The following is a 27,140-nucleotide window of genomic DNA, read 5'->3' as shown; positions in this document are numbered from 1 at the left end:
TCCTACTTACAAAGCATGTAGAGGTCTGTCATTTTTATCACAGGGACACTTCAACTGTGAGAGACGGAATCTAAAACAAAAATCCAGAAAATCACATTGAATGATTTTTTAGTAATTAATTAGCATTTTATTGCATGACATAAGTATTTGATACATCACAAAAAAGCAGAACTTAATATTTGGTACAGAAACCTTTGTTTGCAATTACAGAGATCATACCCATCAGGGTATACTGTAGTATCTATATCAGGGTATACTGTAGTATCTATATCAGGGTATACTGTAGTATCTATATCAGAGGGTATACTGTAGTATCTATATCAGGGTATACTGTAGTATCTATATCAGAGGGTATACTGTAGTATCTATATCAGAGGGTATACTGTAGTATCTATATCAGGGGTATACTGTAGTATCTATATCAGAGGGTATACTGTAGTATCTATATCAGGGTATACTGTAGTATCTATATCAGAGGGTATACTGTAGTATCTATATCAGAGGGTATACTGTAGTATCTATATCAGAGGGTATACTGTAGTATCTATATCAGAGGGTATACTGTAGTATCTATATCAGAGGGTAGTATCTCTATATCAGGGTATACTGTAGTATCTATATCAGAGGGTATACTGTAGTATCTATATCAGGGGTATACTGTAGTATCTATATCAGAGGGTATACTGTAGTATCTATATCAGAGGGTATACTGTAGTATCTATATCAGGGTATACTGTAGTATCTATATCAGGGGGTATACTGTAGGGTATATCAGGGTATACTGTAGTATCTATATCAGGGTATACTGTAGTATCTATATCAGGGTATACTGTAGTATCTATATATACTGTAGTATCTATATCAGGGTATACTATATCAGGGTATCTAGTATCTATATCAGGGTATACTGTAGTATCTATATCAGAGGGTATACTGTAGTATCTATATCAGGGTATACTGTAGTATCTATATCAGGGTATACTGTAGTATCTATATCAGGGGTATACTGTAGTATCTATATGTAGTATCTATATCAGGGGTATACTGTATCTATATCAGAGGTATCTATATCAGGGTATACTGTAGTATCTATATCAGGGTATACTGTAGTATCTATATCAGGGTATACTGTAGTATCTATATCAGAGGGTATACTGTAGTATCTATATCAGGGTATACTGTAGTATCTATATCAGGGGTATACTGTAGTATCTATATCAGGGTATACTGTAGTATCTATATCAGGGTATACTGTAGTATCTATATCAATATACTGTAGTATCTATATCATGGTATACTGTAGTATCTATATCAGGGTATACTGTAGACTATCTATATCAGAGGGTATACTGTAGTATATACTGTAGTATCTATATCAGGTATACTGGTATCTATATCAGGTATACTGTAGTATCTATATCAGGGTATACTGTAGTATCTATATCAGGGTATACTGTAGTATCTATATCAGGGTATATACTGTAGTATCTATATCAGAGGGTATACTGTAGTATCTATATCAGGGTATACTGTAGTATCTATATCAGGGTATACTGTAGTATCTATATCAGAGGGTATACTGTAGTATCTATATCAGGGTATACTGTAGTATCTATATCAGAGGGTATACTGTAGTATCTATATCAGGGTATACTGTAGTATCTATATCAGGGTATACTGTAGTATCTATATCAGGGTATACTGTAGTATCTATATCAGGGTATACTGTAGTATCTATATCAGGGTATACTGTAGTATCTATATCAGAGGGTATACTGTAGTATCTATATCAGGGTATACTGTAGTATCTATATCAAGGTATACTGTAGTATCTATATCAGGGTATACTGTAGTATCTATATCAGGGTATACTGTAGTATCTATATCAGAGGGTATACTGTAGTATCTACATCAGGATAAAACCAGCAACCAAAAAGGGTTTTCTTCAACGGGTTCTCCTATGGGTTCTGCTGGAGAACCCTTTCAGGTTCTTTAAGGTTCTAGATAGTTCATTACGAGTGTAGGAGGTCATCTGGAACTCTGTCTGGGTTTGGTGGTATGTGACTAACTCCACTCTCTCCTTCGCCCCTTCTCTCTCTCTGCCCTCTCTCTCTCTCTCTCTCTCTCTCTCTCTCTGTCTCTCTCTCTCTGTCTCTCTCTCTCTCTCTCTCTCTCTCTCTCTCTCTCTCTCTCTCTGTCTCTGTCTCTAACCTTCAGGTGCCATATGGTCCCTTATTGTAAACACCTTTACCTGGTGACATTGACACAGAGTCCCAGAAACATGACTAGTGAAGTCTGCTGTGGTCTGTCAAACACACACCTTGTGATTGAAGTGACCCCAACACGTACTGGTAACATGTCAAACACACACCTTGTGATAAGCCTGTAGAAGTTACCCCAGTATGTAGAAGTTACCCCAGTATGGTTTGGTACATAAGCCTGTAGAAGGTCCCCCAGTATGTAGAAGTTACCCCAGTATGGTGGGGTACATAAGCCTGTAGAAGGTACCCCAGTATGTAGAAGTTGCCCCAGTATGGTGGGGTACATAAGCCTGTAGAAGGTACCCCAGTATGGTGGGGTACATAAGCCTGTAGAAGGTACCCCAGTATGGTGGGGTACATAAGCCTGTAGAAGGTACCCCAGTATGGTGGGGTACATAAGCCTGTAGAAGGTACCCCAGTATGGTGGGGTACATAAGCCTGTAGAAGGTACCCCAGTATGGTGGGGTACATAAGCCTGTAAAGGTACCCCAGTCAACTGGTAATTACACTGTAAATCAGTGACATCACTGTGACATCACTGAACTGGTATCTACACTGTAAATCAGTGACATCACTGTGACATCACTGAACTGGTATCTACAGTATCAGTGACATCACTGAACTGGTAACTACACTGTAAATCAGTGACATCACTGAACTGGTAACTACACTGTAAATCAGTGACATCACTGAACTGGCTCTCCAACTGTCTACACCCTCACACTGTCTGTTAGATTATATCTGTCTACCCTAGCAACATGGCCTCTCTATCTATCTCTCCGTCTACACCCTCACACTGTCTGTTAGATTATATCTGTCTACCCTAGCAACATGGCCTCTCTATCCATCTCTCCGTCTACACCCTCACACTGTCTGTTAGATTATATCTGTCTACCCTAGCAACATGGCCTCTCTATCTATCTCTCCGTCTACACCCTCACACTGTCTGTTAGATTATATCTGTCTACCCTAGCAACATGGCCTCTCTATCTATCTCTCCGTCTACACCCTCACACTGTCTGTTAGATTATATCTGCTACCCTAGCAACATGGCCTCTCTATCTATCTCTCCGTCTACACCCTCACACTGTCTGTTAGATTATATCTGTCTACCCTAGCAACATGGCCTCTCTATCCATCTCTCCGTCTACACCCTCACACTGTCTGTTAGATTATATCTGTCTACCCTAGCAACATGGCCTCTCTATCCATCTCTCCGTCTACACCCTCACACTGTCTGTTAGATTATATCTGTCTACCCTAGCAACATGGCCTCTCTATCTATCTCTCCAACTGTCTACACCCTCACACTGTCTGTTAGATTATATCTGTCTACCCTAGCAACATGGCCTCTCTATCCATCTCTCCGTCTACACCCTCACACTGTCTGTTAGATTATATCTGTCTACCCTAGCAACATGGCCTCTCTATCTATCTCTCCAACTGTCTACACCCTCACACTGTCTGTTAGATTATATCTGTCTACCCTAGCAACATCTCCAACGGTTGTCAACAGTAGCAGACAGGAACACGGTCATACTAACTGACAACAACACCCTGACACTCCTCTTCCTGTCCAGTGCTGTGTTCAAAGGAGATTGTAGAACGAAGGCCTTGCCCAGTTTGTTGGATGTGGTGAGTATGTGCAGGTGTGTGAGTGAGTGAAATCTCTGTTGACTCCTCCCATTGAAACTGAGAGCAGCACATTATCTATCTGGTCTGAAATACATGTTTAAATAAATACTCTGAATGACTTCCCGAGACAGAGAGATATTTAAATAAACACCCATACCCCTCCTCCTCCTGTAGAGTTCCACCTCCAGCCAGCCCACCAGCCGTACCCCTCCTCCTGTAGAGTCCCACCTCCAGCCAGCCCACCAGCCATACCCCTCCTCCTGTAGAGTTCCACCTCCAGCCAGCCCACCAGCCACCTGTAGAGTTATACCTCCAGCCAGCCCACCAGGCCCCTCCTCCTGTAGAGTCCACCTCCAGCCAGCCCACCAGCCCCCCTGTAGAGTCCCACTCCAGCCAGCCCACCAGCCGTACCCCTCCACCTTTAGATTCCTGTCTACCCCAGCCAGCCCACCAGCCGTACCCCTCCTCCTGTAGAGTTCCACCTCCAGCCAGCCCACCAGCCGTACCCCTCCTCCTGTAGAGTTCCACCTCCAGCCAGCCCACCAGCCGTGCCCCTCCTCCTGTAGAGTTCCCACCTCCAGCCAGCCCACCAGCCACCCCTCCTCCTGTAGAGTTCCACCTGAGAGCCAGCCCACCAGCCGTACCCCTCCTCCTGTAGAGTTCCACCTCCAGCCAGCCCACCAGCCGTACCCCTCCTCCTGTAGAGTTCCACCCCAGCCAGCCCACCAGCCGTACCCCTCCTCCTGTAGAGTTCCACCTCCAGCCAGCCCACCAGCCGTACCCCTCCTCCTGTAGAGTTCCACCTCCAGCCAGCCCACCAGCCGTACCCCTCCTCCTGTAGAGTCCACCTCCAGCCAGCCCACCAGCCGTACCCCTCCTCTGTAGAGTCCCACCTCCAGCCAGCCCACCAGCCACTGGTTGACCCCTCCTCCTGTGGAGTCCCACCTCCAGCCAGCCCACCAGCCGTACCCCTCCTCCTGTAGAGTTCCACCTCCAGCCAGCCCACCAGCCGTACCCCTCCTCCTGTAGAGTTCCACCTCCAGCCAGCCCACCAGCCGTACCCCTCCTCCTGTAGAGTTCTAGTAGACTTCCTGCTTGGATAACACTCTGACTGAGTCTAGCTGGTTGACTGTTAGCCTCTCTTACTCTCTGACCCTGGCAAATGGCAGAGGTCTAATTAAACTGACATGGACTCGTTTGGATTTTGAACCAGCGCTTTCTGCCTTTTAACCCGTGCTGTATGTGTGTGTGCTGTATGTGTGTGTGCTGTATGTGTGTGTGCTGTATGTGTGTGTGTGTATGTGTGTGCTGTATGTGTGTGTGCTGTATGTGTGTGTGTATGTGTGTGTGCTGTATGTGTGTGTGTGTGTGTGCTGTATGTGTGTGTGCTGTATGTGTGTGTGCTGTATGTGTGTGTGCTGTATGTGTGTGTGCTGTATGTGTGTGTGCTGTGTGTGTGTGTGCTGTGTGTGTGTGTGCTGTATGTGTGTGTGCTGTATGTGTGTGTGCTGTATGTGTGTGTGCTGTATGTGTGTGTGCTGTATGTGTGTGTGCTGTATGTGTGTGCTGTATGTGTGTGCTGTGTGTGTGTGCTGTATGTGTGTGTGCTGTATGTGTGTGTGCTGTATGTGTGTGTGCTGTATGTGTGTGTGTGTGTGTGCTGTATGTGTGTGTGCTGTATGTGTGTGTGCTGTGTGTGTGTGTGTATGTGTGTGTGCTGTATGTGTGTGTGTGTGTATGTGTGTGTGCTGTATGTGTGTGTGTATGTGTGTGTGCTGTATGTGTGTGTGCTGTATGTGTGTGTGCTGTATGTGTGTGTGCTGTGTGTGTGTGCTGTACTGTGTGTGTGCTGTATGTGTGTGTGCTGTATGTACTGTGTGTACTGTGTGTGTGTGCTGTATGTACTGTGTGTACTGTGTGTGTGTGTATGTACTGTACTGTGTACTGTGTGTGCTGTATGTGTGTGTACTGTATGTGTGTGTGCTGTATGTGTGTGTACTGTCTGTGTGTGTGTGCTGTATGTACTGTGTGTGTACTGTGTGTCCTGTATGTGTGTGTGTGTACTGTGTGTGTGCTGTATGTGTGTGTGCTGTATGTACTGTGTGTACTGTGTGTCCTGTATGTGTGTGTGTGTGTGTGTGTGTACTGTGTGTGCTGTATGTGTGTGTGTGTACTGTGTGTGTGCTGTATGTGTGTGTGCTGTGTGTGTGTGTGCTGTATGTGTGTGTGCTGTATGTGTGTGTGTGTGTGCTGTGTGTACTGTGTGTACTGTGTGTGTGTGTGCTGTATGTGTGTGTGCTGTATGTGTGTGTACTGTGTGTGTGTGTGTACTGTGTGTGGGTGTGCTGTATGTGTGTGTACTGTATGTGTGTGTGTATGTTTGTTTGGTCATGTGATCCATTGGCAGTAATGTTGTTGTGTTAACGTCAGCCTGGACTGGATGAATGATACTATAGTGTGTTCACTAACTGAATCTAGCAGCATGTCACAGCCTCAAGACTTCATCACCTCTCTGGACCTACCAGCTGGACTGGCCACTGGTCATCACCTCTCTGGACCTACCAGCTGGACTGGCCACTGGTCATCACCTCTCTGGACCTACCAGCTGGACTGGCCACTGGTCATCACCTCTCTGGACCTACCAGCTGGACTGGCCACTGGTCATCACCTCTCTGGACCTACCAGCTGGACTGGCCACTGGTCACTGGTCACCTCTCTGGACCTACCAGCTGGACTGGCCACTGGTCATCACCTCTGGACTGGCCACCTACCAGCTGGACTGGCCACTGGTCATCACCTCTCTGGACCTACCAGCTGGACTGGCCACTGGTCATCACCTCTCTGGACCTACCAGCTGGACTGGCCACTGGTCATCACCTCTGGAGCTACCAGCTGGACTGGCCACTGGTCATCACCAGCTGGACTGGCCACTGGTCATCACCTCTCTGGACCTACCAGCTGGACTGGCCACTGGTCATCACCTCTCTGGAGAGACCAGCTGGACTGGCCACTGGTCATGACCTCTCTGGACCTACCAGCTGGACTGGCCACTGGTCATGACCTCTCTGGAGAGACCAGCTGGACTGGCCACTGGTCATGACCTCTCTGGACCTACCAGCTGGACTGGCCACTGGTCATCACCTCTCTGACCTACCAGCTGGACTGGCCACTGGTCATGACCTACCCAGCTGGACTGGCCACTGGTCATCACCTCTCTGGACCTACCAGCTGGACTGGCCACTGGTCATGACCTCTCTGGACCTACCAGCTGGACTGGCCACTGGTCATGACCTCTCTGGAGAGACCAGCTGGACTGGCCACTGGTCATGACCTACCAGCTCTGGCCACTGGTCATGACCAGCTGGACTGGCCACTGGTCAGCTGACTGAGACCAGCTGGACTGGCCACTGGTCATCACCTCTCTGGACCTACCAGCTGGACTGGCCACTGGTCATGACCTCTCTGGACCTACCAGCTGGACTGGCCACTGGTCATGACCTCTCTGGAGCTACCAGCTGGACTGGCCACTGGTCATGACCTCTCTGGACCTACCAGCTGGACTGGCCACTGGTCATCACCTCTCTGGACCTACCAGCTGGACTGGCCACTGGTCATGACCTCTCTGGAGCTACCAGCTGGACTGGCCACTGGTCATGACCTCTCTGGACCTACCAGCTGGACTGGCCACTGGTCATCACCTCTCTGGACCTACCAGCTGGACTGGCCACTGGTCATGACCTCTCTGGAGAGACCAGCTGGACTGGCCACTGGTCATGACCTCTCTGGAGAGACCAGCTGGACTGGCCACTGGTCATGACCTCTCTGGAGAGACCAGCTGGACTGGCCACTGGTCATCACCTCTCTGGACCTACCAGCTGGACTGGCCACTGGTCATGACCTCTCTGGACCTACCAGCTGGACTGGCCACTGGTCATGACCTCTCTGGAGCTACCAGCTGGACTGGCCACTGGTCATGACCTCTCTGGAGCTACCAGCTGGACTGGCCACTGGTCATGACCTCTCTGGACCCACTGGTCATCACCTCTGGACCTACCAGCTGGACTGGCCACTGGTCATCACCTCTCTGGACCAGCTGGACCAGCTGGACTGGCCACTGGTCACTGGTCCTCTCTGGACCTACCAGCTGGACTGGCCACTGGTCATGACCTCTGGACTGCTGGACTGGCCACTGGTCATGACCAGCTGGACTGGCCACTGGTCATGACCTCTCTGGACCTACCAGCTGGACTGGCCACTGGTCATGACCTCTCTGGAGAGACCAGCTGGACTGGCCACTGGTCATGACCTCTCTGGAGCTACCAGCTGGACTGGCCACTGGTCATGACCTCTCTGGACCTACCAGCTGGACTGGCCACTGGTCATCACCTCTCTGGACCTACCAGCTGGACTGGCCACTGGTCATGACCTCTCTGGAGCTACCAGCTGGACTGGCCACTGGTCATGACCTCTCTGGACCTACCAGCTGGACTGGCCACTGGTCATCACCTCTCTGGACCTACCAGCTGGACTGGCCACTGGTCATGACCTCTCTGGAGAGACCAGCTGGACTGGCCACTGGTCATGACCTCTCTGGAGAGACCAGCTGGACTGGCCACTGGTCATGACCTCTCTGGACCTACCAGCTGGACTGGCCACTGGTCATGACCTCTCTGGACCTACCAGCTGGACTGGCCACTGGTCATGACCTCTCTGGAGCTACCAGCTGGACTGGCCACTGGTCATGACCTCTCTGGACCTACCAGCTGGACTGGCCACTGGTCATGACCTCTCTGGACCTACCAGCTGGACTGGCCACTGGTCATGACCTCTCTAGAGCTACCAGCTGGACTGGCCATTGGTCATGACCTCTCTGGACCTACCAGCTGGACTTGCCACTGGTCATGACCTCTCTAGAGCTACCAGCTGGACTGGCCACTGGTCATGACCTCTCTGGAGACCAGCTGGACTGGCCACTGGTCATGACCTCTCTGGAGAGACCAGCTGGACTGCTGGACTGGCCACTGGTCATGACCTGGAGACCAGCTGGACTGGCCACTGGTCATCACATCACCTCTGGACCTACCAGCTGGACTGGCCACTGGTCATGACCTCTCTGGACCTACCAGCTGGACTGGCCACTGGTCATCACCTCTCTGGACCTACCAGCTGGACTGGCCACTGGTCATGACCTCTCTGGACCTACCAGCTGGACTGGCCACTGGTCATGACCTCTCTGGAGAGACCAGCTGGACTGGCCACTGGTCATGACCTCTCTAGAGCTACCAGCTGGAATGGCCACTGGTCATCACCTCTCTGGACCTACCAGCTGGACTGGCCACTGGTCATGACCTCTCTGGAGAGACCAGATGGACTGGACACTGGTCATGACCTCTCTAGAGCTACCAGCTGGACTGGCCACTGGTCATCACCTCTCTGGACCTACCAACTGGACTGGCCACTGGTCATGACCTCTCTGGAGCTACCAGCTGGACTGGCCACTGGTCATGACCTCTCTGGAGAGACCAGCTGGACTGGCCACTGGTCATGACCTCTCTGGACCCAGCCAGCTGGACTGGCCACTGGTCATGACCTCTCTGGAGAGACCAGCTGGACTGGCCACTGGTCATGACCTCTCTAGAGCTACCAGCTGGACTGGCCACTGGTCATGACCTCTCTAGAGCTACCAGCTGGACTGGCCACTGGTCATCACCTCTCTGGACCTACCAGCTGGACTGGCCACTGGTCATGACCTCTCTGGAGCTACCAGCTGGACTGGCCACTGGTCATGACCTCTCTGGAGATACCAGCTGGACTGGCCACTGGTCATGACCTGGAGCTACCAGCTGGACTGGCCACTGGTCATGACCTCTCTGGACCAGCCAGCTGGACTGGCCACTGGTCATGACCTCTCTGGACCTACCAGCTGGACTGGCCACTGGTCATGACCTCTCTGGACCTACCAGCTGGACTGGCCACTGGTCATGACCTCTGGAGCTACTGGACCTACCAGCCAGCTGGACTGGCCACTGGTCATGACCTCTCTGGAGCTACCAGCTGGACTGGCCACTGGTCATGACCTCTCTGGAGCTACCAGCTGGACTGGCCACTGGTCATCACCTCTCTGGACCTACCAGCTGGACTGGACCTACCAGCTGGACTGGCCACTGGTCATGACCTCTCTGGAGCTACCAGCTGGACTGGCCACTGGTCATGACCTCTCTGGAGCTACCAGCTGGACTGGCCACTGGTCATGACCTCTCTGGACTGGCCACTGGTCATGACCAGCTGGACTGGCCACTGGTCATGACCTCTCTGGAGAGACCAGCTGGACTGGCCACTGGTCATGACCTCTCTGGAGAGACCAGCTGGACTGGCCACTGGTCATGACCTCTCTGGAGACCAGCTGGACTGGCCACTGGTCATGACCTCTCTGGACCTACCAGCTGGACTGGCCACTGGTCATGACCTCTCTGGACCTACCAGCTGGACTGGCCACTGGTCATGACCTCTCTGGACCTACCAGCTGGACTGGCCACTGGTCATGACCTCTCTGGAGCTACCAGCTGGACTGGCCACTGGTCATGACCTCTCTGGAGAGACCAGCTGGACTGGTCATGACCACTGGTCATGGCCACCATGACCTCTGGAGCTACCAGCTGGACTGGCCACTGGTCATGACCTCTCTGGAGCTACCAGCTGGACTGGCCACTGGTCATGACCTCTCTGGAGCTACCAGCTGGACTGGCCACTGGTCATGACCTCTCTGGACCTACCAGCTGGACTGGCCACTGGTCATGACCTCTCTGGAGAGACCAGCTGGACTGGCCACTGGTCATGACCTCTCTGGAGCTACCAGCTGGACTGGCCACTGGTCATGACCTCTCTGGAGCTACCAGCTGGACTGGCCACTGGTCATGACCTCTCTGGAGAGACCAGCTGGACTGGCCACTGGTCATGACCTCTCTGGAGAGACCAGCTGGACTGGCCACTGGTCATGACCTCTCTGGACCAGCTGGACCAGCTGGACTGGCCACTGGTCATGACCTCTCTGGACCTACCAGCTGGACTGGCCACTGGTCATCACCAGCTCTCTGGACCTACCAGCTGGACTGGCCACTGGTCATGACCTCTCTGAGCTACCAGCTGGACTGGCCACTGGTCATGCCACTGGCCACTCATGACCTCTCTGGAGAGACCAGCTGGACTGGCCACTGGTCATCACCTCTCTGGACCTACCAGCTGGACTGGCCACTGGTCATGACCTCTCTGGAGAGACCAGCTGGACTGGCCACTGGTCATGACCTCTCTGGAGACCAGCTGGACTGGCCACTGGTCATGACCTCTGGACTGGCCACTGGTCACTACCAGCTGGACTGGCCACTGGTCATCACCTCTCTGGACCTACCAACTGGACTGGCCACTGGTCATGACCTCTCTGGAGCTACCAGCTGGACTGGCCACTGGTCATGACCTCTCTGGAGAGACCAGCTGGACTGGCCACTGGTCATGACCTCTCTGGAGCTACCAGCTGGACTGGCCACTGGTCATGACCTCTCTGGAGAGACCAGATGGACTGGCCACTGGTCATGACCTCTCTGGAGAAACCAGTTGGACTGGCCACTGGTCATGACCTCTCTGGAGAGACCAGCTGGACTGGCCACTGGTCATCACCTCTCTGGACCTACCAGCTGGACTGGCCACTGGTCATGACCTCTCTGGAGAGCTGGACCAGCTGGACTGGCCACCAGCTGGCCACTGGTCATCACCTCTGGACCTACCAGCTGGACTGGCCACTGGTCATGACCTCTCTGGAGCTGGACTGGCCACTGGTCATGACCTCTCTGGAGCTACCAGCTGGACTGGCCACTGGTCATGACCTCTCTGGAGAGACCAGATGGACTGGCCACTGGTCATGACCTCTCTGGAGAAACCAGTTGGACTGGCCACTGGTCATGACCTCTCTGGAGAGACCAGCTGGACTGGCCACTGGTCATCACCTCTCTAGACCTACCAGCTGGACTGGCCACTGGTCATGACCTCTCTGGACCTATCAGCTGGACTGGCCACTGGTCATGACCTCTCTGGAGCTACCAGCTGGACTGGCCACTGGTCATGACCTCTCTGGAGCTACCAGCTGGACTGGCCACTGGTCATGACCTCTCTGGAGCTGGACTGGCCACTGGTCATGACCTCCAGCTGGACTGGCCACTGGTCATGACTGGCCACTGGTCATGACTGAGCTACCAGCTGGACTGGCCACTGGTCATGACCTCTCTGGACTTCTACCAGCTGGACTGGCCACTGGTCTACCAGCTGGACTGGCCACTGGTCATGACCTCTCTGGAGCTACCAGCTGGACTGGCCACTGGTCATGACCTCTCTGGACCTACCAGCTGGACTGGCCACTGGTCATGACCTCTCTGGACCTACCAGCTGGACTGGCCACTGGTCATGACCTCTGGAGCTGCTGGACCAGACACTGGCTGGACTGGCCACTGGTCATGACCTCTCTAGAGCTACCAGCTGGACTGGCCACTGGTCATGAGCTGGACTGGCCACTGGTCATGACCTACCAGCTGGACTGGCCACTGGTCATGACCTCTCTGGAGAGACCAGCTGGACTGGCCACTGGTCATGACCTCTCTGGAGCTACCAGCTGGACTGGCCACTGGTCATGACCTCTCTGACCAGCTGGACTGGCCACTGGTCATGACCTCTCTGGAGAGCTACCAGCTGGACTGGCCACTGGTCATGACAGAGCTACCAGCTGGACTGGCCACTGGTCATGACCTCTCTGGACCTACCAGCTGGACTGGCCACTGGTCATGACCTCTCTGGAGAGCTACCAGCTGGACTGGCCACTGGTCATGACCTCTCTGGACCTACCAGCTGGACTGGCCACTGGTCATCACCTCTCTGAGCTACCAGCTGGACTGGCCACTGGTCATGACCTCTCTGGACCTACCAGCTGGACTGGCCACTGGTCATGACCTCTCTGGAGAGACCAGCTGGACTGGCCACTGGTCATGACCTCTCTGGAGAGACCAGCTGGACTGGCCACTGGTCATGACCTGGTCCAGCTGGACTGGCCACTGGTCATGACCTCTCTGACCTACCAGCTGGACTGGCCACTGGTCATGACCTCTCTGAGCTACCAGCTGGACTGGCCACTGGTCATGACCTCTCTGAGCTACCAGCTGGACTGGCCACTGGTCATGACCTGGAGAGACCAGCTGGACTGGCCACTGGTCATGACCTCTCTGGAGCTACCAGCTGGACTGGCCACTGGTCATGACCTCTCTGGAGAGACCAGCTGGACTGGCCACTGGTCATGACCTCTCTGGAGCTACCAGCTGGACTGGCCACTGGTCATGACCTCTCTGGACTGGCCAGCTGGACTGGCCACTGGTCATGACCTCTCTAGAGCTACCAGCTGGACTGGCCACTGGTCATGACCTCTCTAGAGCTACCAGCTGGACTGGCCACTGGTCATGACCTCTCTGGACCTACCAGCTGGACTGGCCACTGGTCATGACCTCTCTGGAGCTACCAGCTGGACCCACTGGTCATGACTGGACCAGCTGGACTGGCCACTGGTCATGACCTCTCTGGAGAGACCAGCTGGACTGGCCACTGGTCATGACCTCTCTGGACCTACCAGCTGGACTGGCCACTGGTCATGACCTCTCTGGAGAGACCAGCTGGACTGGCCACTGGTCATGACCTCTCTAGAGCTACCAGCTGGACTGGCCACTGGTCATGACCTCTCTGAGCTACCAGCTGGACTGGCCACTGGCCACCAGCTGGACTGGCCACTGGTCATGACCTCTCTGGAGCTACCAGCTGGACTGGCCACTGGTCATGACCTCCAGCTGGACTGGCCACTGGTCATGACCAGCCAGCTGGACTGGCCACTGGTCATGACCTCTCTGGAGAGACCAGCTGGACTGGCCACTGGTCATGACCTCTCTCTGAGCTACCAGCTGGACTGGCCACTGGTCATGACCTCTCTGGACCTACCAGCTGGACTGGCCACTGGTCATCACCTCTCTAGCTGGAGGCCACTGGTCCAGCTGGACTGGCCACTGGTCATGACCTCTCTGGAGACCAGCTGGACTGGCCACTGGTCATGACCTCTCTGGAGAGACCAGCTGGACTGGCCACTGGTCATGACCTCTCTGGAGAAACCAGCTGGACTGGCCACTGGTCATGACCTCTCTGGACCTACCAGCTGGACTGGCCACTGGTCATGACCTCTCTGGAGAGACCAGTTGGACTGGCCACTGGTCATGACCTCTCTAGAGCTACCAGCTGGACTGGCCACTGGTCATGACCTCTCTAGACCTACCAGCTGGACTGGCCACTGGTCATGACCTCTCTAGAGCTACCAGCTGGACTGGCCACTGGTCATGACCTCTCTGGAGAGACCAGCTGGACTGGCCACTGGTCATGACCTCTCTAGAGCTACCAGCTGGACTGGCCACTGGTCATGACCTCTCTGGAGCTACCAGCTGGACTGGCCACTGGTCATGACCTCTCTAGAGCTACCAGCTGGACTGGCCACTGGTCATGACCTCTCTGGACCTACCAGCTGGACTGGCCACTGGTCATGACCTCTCTAGAGCTACCAGCTGGACTGGCCACTGGTCATGACCTCTCTGGAGAGACCAGCTGGACTGGCCACTGGTCATGACCTCTCTAGAGCTACCAGCTGGACTGGCCACTGGTCATGACCTCTCTAGAGCTACCAGCTGGACTGGCCACTGGTCATGACCTCTCTGGAGAGACCAGCTGGACTGGCCACTGGTCATGACCTCTCTAGAGCTACCAGCTGGACTGGCCACTGGTCATCACCTCTCTGGAGAGACCAGTTGGACTGGCCACTGGTCATGACATTTGTGGTCTGTAATACAGGTAATCTCAGGGTCCTGTAATGATGTCTGCTGTGAGGTAATTAACTCAGTGGCCTGTAACTCAGGTCATCTCAGTGGTATGTAATACAGGTAATCTCAGTGGTCTGTAATACAGGTCATCTCAGTGGTCTGTAACTCAGGTCATCTCAGTGGTCTGTAATACAGGTCATCTCAGTGGTCTGTAATACAGGTAATCTCAGGGTCCTGTAATGATGTCTGCTGTGAGGTAATTAACTCAGTGGTCTGTAATACAGGTCATCTCAGTAGTCTGTAATACAGTTAATCTCAGTGGTCTGTAATACAGGTAATCTCAGTGGTCTGTAATACAGGTAATCTCAGTGGTCTGTAATACAGGTAATCTCAGTGGTCTGTAATACAGGTCATCTCAGTGGTCTGTAATACAGGTCATCTCAGTGGTCTGTAATACAGGTAATCTCAGTGGTCTGTAATACAGGTAATCTCAGTGGTCTGTAATACAGGTAATCTCAGTGGTCTGTAATACAGGTCATCTCAGTGGTCTGTAATACAGGTAATCTCAGTGGTCTGTAATACAGGTCATCGCAGTGGTCTGTAATACAGGTAATCTCAGTGGTCTGTAATACAGGTAATCTCAGTGGTCTGTAATACAGGTAATCTCAGGGTCCTGTAATGATGTCTGCTGTGAGGTAATTAACTCAGTGGTCTGTAATACAGGTCATCTCAGTGGTCTGTAATACAGATAATCTCAGTGGTCTGTAATACAGGTAATCTCAGGGTCCTGTAATGATGTCTGCTGTGAGGTAATTAACTCAGTGGTCTGTAATACAGGTAATCTCAGTGGTCTGTAATACAGGTAATCTCAGGGTCCTGTAATGATGTCTGCTGTGAGGTAATTAACTCAGTGGTCTGTAAAACAGGTCATCTCAGTAGTCTGTAATACAGTTAATCTCAGTGGTCTGTAATACAGGTAATCGCAGTGGTCTGTAATACAGGTAATCTCAGTGGTCTGTAATACAGGTAATCTCAGTGGTCTGTAATACAGGTAATCTCAGTGGTCTGTAATACAGGTAATCTCAGGGTCCTGTAATGATGTCTGCTGTGAGGTAATTAACTCAGTGGTCTGTAATACAGGTCATCTCAGTGGTCTGTAATACAGGTCATCTCAGTGGTCTGTAATACAGGTCATCTCAGGGTCATGTAATGATGTAAGAGGTAATTAACTCAGTTAGTCATTAATGAACTATAGAGATATGAGAAGATCGTATACCCTCCTCCCCTCGCTCCCTAAGGGCTGCCTGGGAGGACAAAGTGCCCTTCTCTGTGTGTGTGTGTCTGTGTGTGTGTGTGTCTGTGTGTGTGTGTGTGTGTCTGTGTGTGTGTGTGTGTCTGTGTGTGTCTGTGTGTGTGTGTGTGTGTGTGTGTGTGTGTGTGTGTGTGTGTGTGTGTGTGTGTGTGTGTGTGTGTGTGTGTGTGTGTGTGTGTGTGTGTGTGTGTGTGTGTGTGTGTGTGTGTGTGTGTGTGTGTGTGTGTGTGTGTGTGTGTGTGTGTGTGTGTGTGTGTGTGTGTGTGTGTGTGTGTGTGTGTGTGTGTGTGTGTGTGTGTGTGTGTGTGTGTGTGTGTGTGTGTGTCTGTGTGTGTGTGTGTGTCTGTGTGTGTGTGTGTGTGTGTGTGTGTGTGTGTGTGTGTGTGTGTGTGTGTGTGTGTGTGTGTGTGTGTGTGTGTGTGTGTGTGTGTGTGTGTGTGTGTGTGTGTGTGTGTGTGTGTGTGTGTGTGTCTGTGTGTGTGTCTGTGTGTGTCTGTGTGTGTGTGTGTGTGTGTGTGTGTGTGTGTGTGTGTGTGTGTGTGTGTGTGTGTGTGTGTGTGTGTGTGTGTGTGTGTGTGTGTGTGTGTGTGTCTGTCTGTCTGTCTGTCTGTCTGTCTGTGTGTCTGTGTGTGTGTGTGTGTGTGTGTGTGTGTGTGTGTGTGTGTGTGTGTGTGTGTGTGTGTGTGTGTGTGTTCCCATGGTGAATCGTCAACTCATTTACTACTTCCTAAAAGGTTCGTCTGAAGGGGAGGAGTCTGTCTGGTGAAAGAGGATTATTCTATTAGAAGTTACATTCACTGAATATGCTGATACTGTCACGTCCTGACCTCAGTTCCTTCTTTAGGTCTCTGTTTTAGTTTGGTCAGGGCGTGAGTTCTGGTGGGCATTCTATGTGTTTGTTCTATGTTTTGTATTTCTATGTGTTTAGGCCTGGTATGGTTCCCAATCAGAGGCAGCTGTTTATCGTTGTCTCTGATTGAGAACCATACTTAGGCAGCCTGTTTTCCCACTATGATTTGTGGGTAGTTGTTTTCTTTTCTCTGTGTCTGCACCAGACAGAACTGTTTCGTTTTCGTTCGTTATTTTGTTTTTTGTGTTCAGTTTAAATAAATATTAACATGGACACGTACCACGCTGCATATTGGTCTGATCCTTCCTACTCCTCCTCAGAAGAGGAGGAAAATCGGTACAGATAAACAGACCTTTAAACTCCTCCAGAGGTTGTCTAGGGGGTAACACTGGTCTCCTCTATCTCTTTAAACTCCTCCAGAGGTTGTCTAGGGGGTAACACTGGTCTCCCTCTACCTCTATGTCTTTAAACTCCTTCAGAGTTTGTCCAGGGGTAACCCTGGTCTCTACCTCTATCTCTTTAAACTCCTCCAGAGGTTGTCTAGCAGTAACACTGGTCTCCTCTATCTCTTTAAACTCATTCAGAGGTTGTCTAGGGGTAACACTGGTCTCCTCTATCTCTTTAAACTCCTTCAGAGGTTGTCTAGGGGTAACACTGGTCTCCTCTATCTCTTTAAACTCCTTCAGAGGTTGTCTAGGGGTAACACTGGTCTCTCCTCTATCTCTTTAAACTCCTTCAGAGGTTGTCTAGGGGTAACACTGGTCTCCTCTATCTCTTTAAACTCCTCCAGAGGTTGTCTAGGGGGTAACACTGGTCTCCTCTATCTCTTTAAACTCCTTCAGAGGTTGTCTAGGGGGTAACACTGGTCTCCCTCTACCTCTATGTCTTTAAACTCCTTCAGAGTTTGTCCAGGGGTAACCCTGGTCTCTACCTCTATCTCTTTAAACTCCTTCAGAGGTTGTCTAGGGGTAACACTGGTCTCCCTCCACCTCTATCTCTTTAAACTCCTTCAGAGGTTGTCTAGGGGTAACACTGGTCTCCTCTATCTCTTTAAACTCCTTCAGAGGTTGTCTAGGGGGTAACACTGGTCTCCCTCCACCTCTATCTCTTTAAACTCCTCCAGAGGTTGTCTAAGGGGTAACACTGGTCTCCTCTATCTCTTTAAACTCCTTCAGAGGTTGTCTAGGGGTAACACTGGTCTCTCTATCTCTTTAAACTCCTTCAGAGGTTGTCTTTAACACTGGTCCTTCAGAGGTTGTCTAGGGGTAACACTGGTCTCTCCACCTCTATCTCTTTAAACTCCTTCAGAGGTTGTCTAGGGGGTAACACTGGTCTCCCTCCACCTCTATCTCTTTAAACTCCTTCAGAGGTTGTCTAGGGGTAACACTGGTCTCCTCTATCTCTTTAAACTCCTTCAGAGGTTGTCTAGGGGGTAACACTGGTCTCCTCTATCTCTATCTCTTTAAACTCCTTCAGAGGTTGTCTAGGGGTAACACTGGTCTCCTCTATCTCTTTAAACTCCTTCAGAGGTTGTCTAGGGGGTAACACTGGTCTCCTCTAAAACTCCTTCAGAGGTTGTCTAGGGGTAACTCTCCCTCCACCTCTATCTCTTTAAACTCCTTCAGAGGTTGTCTAGGGGTAACACTGGTCTCCCTCCACCTCTATCTCTTTAAACTCCTTCAGAGGTTGTCTAGGGGTAACACTGGTCTCCCTCCACCTCTATCTCTTTAAACTCCTTCAGAGGTTGTCTAGGGGTAACACTGGTCTCCTCCCTCCACCTCTATCTCTTTAAACTCCTTCAGAGGTTGTCTAGGGGTAACACTGGTCTCCCTCCACCTCTATCTCTTTAAACTCCTTCAGAGGTTGTCTAGGGGTAACACTGGTCTCCCTCCACCTCTATCTCTTTAAACTCCTTCAGAGGTTGTCTAGGGGGTAACACTGGTCTCCCTCCACCTCTATCTCTTTAAACTCCTCCAGAGGTTGTCTAGGGGTAACCCTGGTCTCCCTCCACCTCTATCTCTTTAAACTCCTTCAGAGGTTGTCTAGGGGGTAACACTGGTCTCCTCTATCTCTTTAAACTCCTCCAGAGGTTGTCTAGGGGGTAACACTGATCTCCCTCCACCTCTATCTCTTTAAACTCCTTCAGAGGTTGTCTAGGGGGTAACACTGATCTCCCTCTATCTCTTTAAACTCCTTCAGAGGTTGTCTAGGGGTAACACTGGTCTCCCTCCACCTCTATCTCTTTAAACTCCTTCAGAGGTTGTCTAGGGGTAACACTGGTCTCCCTCCTCTATCTCTTTAAACTCCTTCTCTTTAAACCCTGGTCTCCTCTATCAGAGGTTGTCTAAGGGGTAACACTGGTCTCCTCTATCTCTTTAAACTCCTCCAGAGGTTGTCTAGGGGTAACACTGGTCTCCTCTATCTCTTTAAACTCCTTCAGAGGTTGTCTAGGGGGTAACACTGGTCTCCCTCCACCTCTATCTCTTTAAACTCCATCTCTCTTCTCCCTGTTCTTTCAAAGTTACTGGGTTGTTCAGGGCTTTTTAAATCATGTCTTGAATGCAGTTTGGAATTCCTTTCGCTCCAGCTCATTTCCTGTTGTACATCTCTCTCTCTGTCTCTCTTGCTGCTACCCCTCTTTCTCTTTCCCCCCTCCCCCATCCCCAGTTTGGTGTTTCCCAGGCTTGGTAGGAGAGCTATAGGGAGGGCCTCAGACCTCAGGCTTGGTAGGGGAGCTATAGGGAGGACCTCAGACCTCAGGCTTGGTAGGGGAGCTATAGGGAGGACCTCAGACCTCAGGCTTGGTAGGGGAGCTATAGGGAGGACCTCAGGCTTGGTAGGGGAGCTATAGGGAGGACCTCAGACCTCAGGCTTGGTAGGGGAGCTATAGGGAGGACCTCAGACCTCAGGCTTGGTAGGGGAGCTATAGGGAGGACCTCAGACCTCAGGCTTGGTAGGGGAGCTATAGGGAGGACCTCAGACCTCAGGCTTGGTAGGGGAGCTATAGGGAGGACCTCAGACCTCCGGCTTGGTGTGTGTGTGTGTGTGTGTGTATTTGACATATCTAAACATATAAATTGCTGCAAGATTGAGTCACCCATTCACAATACAGTATGGCTTGAGTCACCCATTCACAAAACAGTATGGCTAGAGTCACCCATTCACAATACAGTATGGTTAGAGTCACCCATTCAGAATACAATCTATAATATATAATGTAACATGTGGTCTCTATGTGTGTGTGTGTGTGTGTGTGTGTGTGTGTGTGTGTGTGTGTGTGTGTGTGTGTGTGTGTGTGTGTGTGTGTGTGTGTGTGTGTGTGTGTGTAAGGTGGCTGGTCGGACTGTGTGTGTATGTGTGTGTGTCTGTTATAATGTGGGTGGTTGGACCACATTCCTGTGTAAGGGAGTGCTCTTTCACACATGTTCTGATGAATGAATTGGCTTCCTGCCCCCAGGGGGAAATAACCCCCCCCCACACACACACACACACACACACACACACAGGGAGGAGAGGGTATGAGAGGACATCTCGTATTAATCTGGTTCATGTCAGGAGCACAGCCTCTCTGCAAGCATGTGTGTGTGGCTGTGTGTGTGTGTGTGTGTGTGGCTGTGTGTGTGGCTGTGTGTGTGTGGCTATATATATGTGTGTGTGTGTGTGTGTGTGTGTGTGTGTGTGTGTGTGTGGCTATATATGTGTGTTTGTGTGGCTGTGTGTGTGTGTGGCTGTCTGTGTGGCTGTGTGTGGCTATATGTGTGTGTGTGTGTGTGTGTGTGTGCTGTGTGTGTGTGTGTGTGTGTGTGTGTGGCTGTGTGTGTGTGGCTGTGTGTGTGGCTGTATGTGTGTGGCTGTGTGTGTGTATATGTGTGTGTGTGTGTGTGTGTGTGTGTGTGTGTGTGAGGCGGTGTGTGTGTGTGTTTTGTGTGTGTGTGTTTGTGTGTGTGTGTGTGTGTGTGTGTGTGTGTGTGTGTGTGTGAGGCTGTGTGTGTGTGATTGTGAGGCGTGTGTGTGTGTGTGTGTGTGTGTGTGTGTGTGTGTGTGTGTGTGTGTGTGTGTGTGTGTGTGTGTGTGTGTGTGGTGTGTGTGTGTGTGCGGCTGTAAACTCCCTTATCTATTGGGTGAAATTCCACAGTGTGACATCACAGCAGCAAGATGTGTGACCTGTTGCCACAAGAAAAGGTCAACCAGTGAAGAACAAACACCATTATAAATACAACCCATGTTTATTTATTTTCCCTTGTGTACCCTTAACTATTTGTACATCATTACAACACTGTACAAGGCTGATGACAGTTACCATGCATTATAACAAGGCTGATGACAGTTACCATGCATTATAACAAGGCTTACGATAGTTACCATGCATTATAACAAGGCTGATGACAGTTACCATGCATTATAACAAGGCTGATGACAGTTACCATGCATTATAACAAGGCTTACTACAGTTACCATGTGTGTGTGTAACAAGGCTTACGACAGTTACCATGCATTATAACAAGGCTGTGTTTGTGACCATGCATTATAACAAGTGATTACCATGATTATAACAAGGCTTACGACAGTTACCATGCATGTGTGTGTGTGTGTGTGTGTTACCATGCATTATAACAAGGCTGTGTGTGTTACCATGCATTATAACAAGGCTGTAAACTTACCATGCATTATCTATTGGGTGAAATTCCACAGTGTGACATCACATTATAACAAGATGTGTGACCTGTTGCCATGCAATAAAAGGTCAACCAGTGAAGAACAAACACCATTATAAATACAACCCATGTTTATTTATTTTCCCTTGTGTTACCCTTAACTATTTGTACATCATTACAACACTGTACAAGGCTGATGACAGTTACCATGCATTATAACAAGTTACCATGCATTATAACAAGGCTTGACACCAGTTACCATGCATTATAACAAGGCTTACGACAGTTACCATGCATTATAACAAGGCTGATGCCAGTTACCATGCATTATAACAAGGCTGATGACAGTTACCATGCATTATAACAAGGCTTACGACAGTTACCATGCATTATAACAAGGCTTTACCATGCATTATAACAAGGCTTACGACAGTTACCATGCATTATAACAAGGCTTACGACAGTTACCATGCATTATAACAAGGCTTACCAGTTACCATGCATTATAACAAGGCTTACGACAGTTACCATGCATTATAACAAGGCTTACCATGCATTATAACAAGGCTTACAGTTACCATGCATTATAACAAGGCTGATGACAGTTACCATGCATTATAACAAGGCTTACGACAGTTACCATGCATTATAACAAGGCTGATGACAGTTACCATGCATTATAACAAGGCTGATGACAGTTACCATGCATTATAACAAGGCTTACGACAGTTACCATGCATTATAACAAGGCTTACGACAGTTACCATGCATTATAACAAGGCTGATGCCAGTTACCATGCATTATAACAAGGCTGATGACAGTTACCATGCATTATAACAAGGCTTACAACAGTTACCATGCATTATAACAAGGCTTACGACAGTTACCATGCATTATAACAAGGCTTACGACAGTTACCATGCATTATAACAAGGCTTACGATGCAGTTACCATGCATTATAACAAGGCTGATGCTTACCATGCATTATAACAAGGCTGATGACAGTTACCATGCATTATAACAAGGCTGACAGTTACATGCATTACCATGCATTATAACAAGGCTGATGCCAGTTACCATGCATTATAACAAGGCTGATGACAGTTACCATGCATTATAACAAGGCTTACAACAGTTACCATGCATTATAACAAGGCTTACGACAGTTACCATGCATTATAACAAGGCTTACGACAGTTACCATGCATTATAACAAGGCTGATTCCAGTTACCATGCATTATAACAAGGCTGATGACAGTTACCATGCATTATAACAAGGCTGATGCCAGTTACCATGCATTATAACAAGGCTGATGACAGTTACCATGCATTATAACCAGGCTGATGACAGTTACCATGCATTATAACAAGGCCGATGACAGTTACCATGCATTATAACAAGGCTTACGACAGTTACCATGCATTATAACAAGGCTTACGACAGTTACCATGCATTATAACAAGGCTTACGACAGTTACCATGCATTATAACAAGGCTGATGCCAGTTACCATGCATTATAACAAGGCTGATGACAGTTACCATGCATTATAACAAGGCTTACAACAGTTACCATGCATTATAACAAGGCTTACGCATTATAACAAGGCTTACCAGTTACCATGCATTATAACAAGGCTGTTGACAGTTACCATGCATTATAACAAGGCTTACCAGTTACCATGCATTATAACAAGGCTTACAGTTACAGTTACCATGCATTATAACAAGGCTTGACAGACCATGCATTATAACAAGGCTTATGTTATAACAAGGCTTACGACAGTTACCATGCATTATAACAAGGCTGATGACAGTTACCATGCATTATAACAAGGCTGATGACAGTTACCATGCATTATAACAAGGCTTACCAGTTACCATGCATTATAACAAGGCTTATTTACCATGCATTATAACAAGGCTGATGACAGTTACCATGCATTATAACAAGGCTGATGACAGTTACCATGCATTATAACAAGGCTTACGACAGTTACCATGCATTATAACAAGGCTTACGACAGTTACCATGCATTATAACAAGGCTTACGACAGTTACCATGCATTATAACAAGGCTGATGCCAGTTACCATGCATTATAACAAGGCTGATGACAGTTACCATGCATTATAACAAGGCTTACAACAGTTACCATGCATTATAACAAGGCTTACGACAGTTACCATGCATTATAACAAGGCTTACGACAGTTACCATGCATTATAACAAGGCTTACGACAGTTACCATGCATTATAACAAGGCTGATGCCAGTTACCATGCATTATAACAAGGCTGATGACAGTTACCATGCATTATAACCAGGCTGATGACAGTTACCATGCATTATAACAAGGCTTACGACAGTTACCATGCATTATAACAAGGCTTATGACAGTTACCATGCATTATAACAAGGCTGATGACAGTTACCATGCATTATAACAAGGCTTACGACAGTTACCATGCATTATAACAAGGCTTACAACAGTTACCATGCATTATAACAAGGCTTACGACAGTTACCATGCATTATAACAAGGCTTACGACAGTTACCATGCATTATAACAAGGCTGATGACAGTTACCATGCATTATAACAAGGCTTACGACAGTTACCATGCATTATAACAAGGCTTACGACAGTTACCATGCATTATAACAAGGCTTACAACAGTTACCGTTCAATAAAGTTACATCACTGTTCCCTTTCTGAGTTCAGCCCTGCTAACTGTTCTCTCTCCTCCTCCTCCTCCTCCTCCTCCTCCTCCTCCTCCTCTCCTCCAGGTGAGGCGAAGAACATCCCTCCGTACCCAGGTCCCAACAGGATGAGAGACTGTTACTGTACTGTCAACCTGGATCAGGAGGAGGTCTTCAGAACCAAGATCATCGAGAAGTCTCTGTGGTGGGTTACTGATTACACCTGTCTGTCTCTCTGTGGTGGGTTACTGATTACACCTGTCTGTCTCTCTGTGGTGGGTTACTGATTACACCTGTCTGTCTCTCTGTGGTGGGTTACTGATTACACCTGTCTGTCTCTCTGTGGTGGGTTACTGATTACACCTGTCTGTCTCTATGTGGTGGGTTACTGATTACACCTGTCTGTCTCTGATTACACCTGTGGTGGGTGACTGATTACACCTGTCTGTCTCTGTGGTGGGTGACTGATTACACCTGTCTGTCTCTCTGTGGTGGGTTACTGATTACACCTGTCTGTCTCTCTGTGGTGGGTTACTGATTACACCTGTCTGTCTCTCTGTGGTGGGTTACTGATTACACCTGTCTGTCTCTCTGTGGTGGGTTACTGATTACACCTGTCTGTCTCTCTGTGGTGGGTTACTGATTACACCTGTCTGTCTGTCTGTGGTGGGTTACTGATTACACCTGTCTGTCTGTCTGTGGTGGGTTACTGATTACACCTGTCTGTCTCTCTGTGGTGGGTTACTGATTACACCTGTCTGTCTGTGGTTTGTTACTGATTACACCTGTCTGTCTCTCTGTGGTGGGTTACTGATTACACCTGTCTGTCTCTCTGTGGTGGGTTACTGATTACACCTGTCTGTCTCTCTGTGGTGGGTTACTGATTACACCTGTCTGTCTCTCTGTGGTGGGTTACTGATTACACCTGTCTGTCTGTCTGTCTGTGGTGGGTTACTGATTACACCTGTCTGTCTCTCTGTGGTGGGTTACTGATTACACATGTCTGTCTCTCTGTGGTGGGTTACTGATTACACCTGTCTGTCTGTCTGTGGTGGGTTACTGATTACACCTGTCTGTCTGTCTGTGGTGGGTTACTGATTACACCTGTCTGTCTGTCTGATTACACCTGTCTGTCTGTCTGGTGGTGGTTACTGATTACACCTGTCTGTCTGTGGTGGGTTACTGATTACACTTGTCTGTCTCTCTGTGGTGGGTTACTGATTACACCTGTCCGTCTGTCTGTCTGTGGTGGGTTACTGATTACACCTGTCTGTCTCTCTGTGGTGGGTTACTGATTACACCTGTCTGTCTGTCTGTGTTGGGTTACTGATTACACCTGTCTGTCTGTCTGTGGTGGGTGACTGATTACACCTGTCTGTCTCTCTGTGGTGGGTTACTGATTACACCTGTCTGTCTCTCTGTGGTGGGTTACTGATTACACCTGTCTGTCTCTCTGTGGTGGGTTACTGATTACACCTGTCTGTCTGTCTGTGGTGGGTTACTGATTACACCTGTCTGTCTCTCTGTGGTGGGTTACTGATTACACCTGTCTGTCTCTCTGTGGTGGGTTACTGATTACACCTGTCTGTCTGTCTGTGATTACACCTGTCTGTCTGTCTGTGGTTACTGATTACACCTTGTCTGTCTCTCTGTGGTGGGTTACTGATTACACCTGTCCGTCTGTCTGTCTGTGGTGGGTTACTGATTACACCTGTCTGTCTGTGTGTAGGTTACTGATTACACCTGTCTGTCTGTCTGTCTGTCTGTCTGTCTGTCTGATTACACTGTCTGTCTGTCTGTCTGTCTGTCTGTCTGTCTGTGTCTGTCTGTGGTGACTGTTACTGTCTGTCTGTCTGTGGTGGGTTACTTACACCTGTCTGTATGTCTGTCTGTCTGTCTCTCTGTCTGTGGTGTGTTACTGATTACATCTGTCTGTCTGTCTGTCTGTCTGTCTGTCTGTCTGTCTGTCTGTCTGTCTGTCTGTCTGTCTGTCTGTCTGTCTGTCTGTCTGTCTGTCTGTCTGTCTGTCTGTCTGTCTGTCTGTCTCTCTCTGTGTGTGTGGATGCTGGTTAGTCCTCCACGTCCTCAGCCAGCTACCCCAGGCTGCTACCTCAGCCAGCTACCCCAGGCTGCTACCTTAGCCAGTTACCCCAGGCTGACCTTAGCCAGTTACCCCAGGCTGCTACCTTAGCCAGTTACCCCAGGCTGCTACCTTAGCCAGTTACCCCAGGCTGCTACCTTAGCCAGTTACCCCAGGCTGCTACCTTAGCCAGCTACCCCAGGCCAGCTACCCCAGGCTGCTACCTTAGCCAGCTACCCCAGGCTGCTACCTTAGCCAGTTACCCCAGGCTGCTACCTTAGCCAGTTACCCCAGGCTGCTACCTCAGCCAGTTACCCCAGGCTGCTACCTCAGCCAGTTACCCCAGGCTGCTACCTCAGCCAGCTACCCCAGGCTGCTACCTCAGCCAGTTACCCCAGGCTGCTACCTCAGCCAGTTACCCCAGGCTGCTACCTCAGCCAGTTACCCCAGGCTGCTACCTCAGCCAGTTACCCCAGGCTGCTACCTCAGCCAGCTACCCCAGGCTGCTACCTCAGCCAGTTACCCCAGGCTGCTACCTCAGCCAGTTACCCCAGGCTGCTACCTCAGCCAGTTACCCCAGGCTGCTACCTCATCCAGTTACCCGAGGCTGCTACCTCAGCCAGTTACCCCAGGCTGCTACCTCATCCAGTTACCCGAGGCTGCTACCTCAGCCAGTTACCCGAGGCTGCTACCTCAGCCAGTTACCCCAGGCTGCTACCTCATCCAGTTACCCCAGGCTGCTACCTCAGCCAGTTACCCGA

The 27,140-nt window shown here is 49.9% G+C and overlaps 1 protein-coding gene across 1 annotated transcript in view; it reads left to right on the top strand.

The window, feature by feature from the left end:
- LOC121844633 (ras GTPase-activating protein 3-like) overlaps nucleotides 1–27,140 on the top strand; it is a 53,258-nt gene that overhangs the window by 14,957 nt on the left and 11,161 nt on the right. The window contains exon 2 of the mRNA XM_042314928.1: nucleotides 24,387–24,504. Within this exon, the coding sequence (XP_042170862.1) occupies nucleotides 24,387–24,504 (118 nt within the window). The remainder of the gene's footprint in view (nucleotides 1–24,386; nucleotides 24,505–27,140) is intronic.

This window comes from Oncorhynchus tshawytscha, unplaced genomic scaffold, assembly GCF_018296145.1.
Source record: "Oncorhynchus tshawytscha isolate Ot180627B unplaced genomic scaffold, Otsh_v2.0 Un_contig_11618_pilon_pilon, whole genome shotgun sequence".
Lineage (NCBI taxonomy): Eukaryota > Metazoa > Chordata > Actinopteri > Salmoniformes > Salmonidae > Oncorhynchus > Oncorhynchus tshawytscha.
The sequence above is the reverse complement of the archived record's forward strand: the minus strand, read 5'-3'. Positions and strand labels throughout refer to the sequence as shown.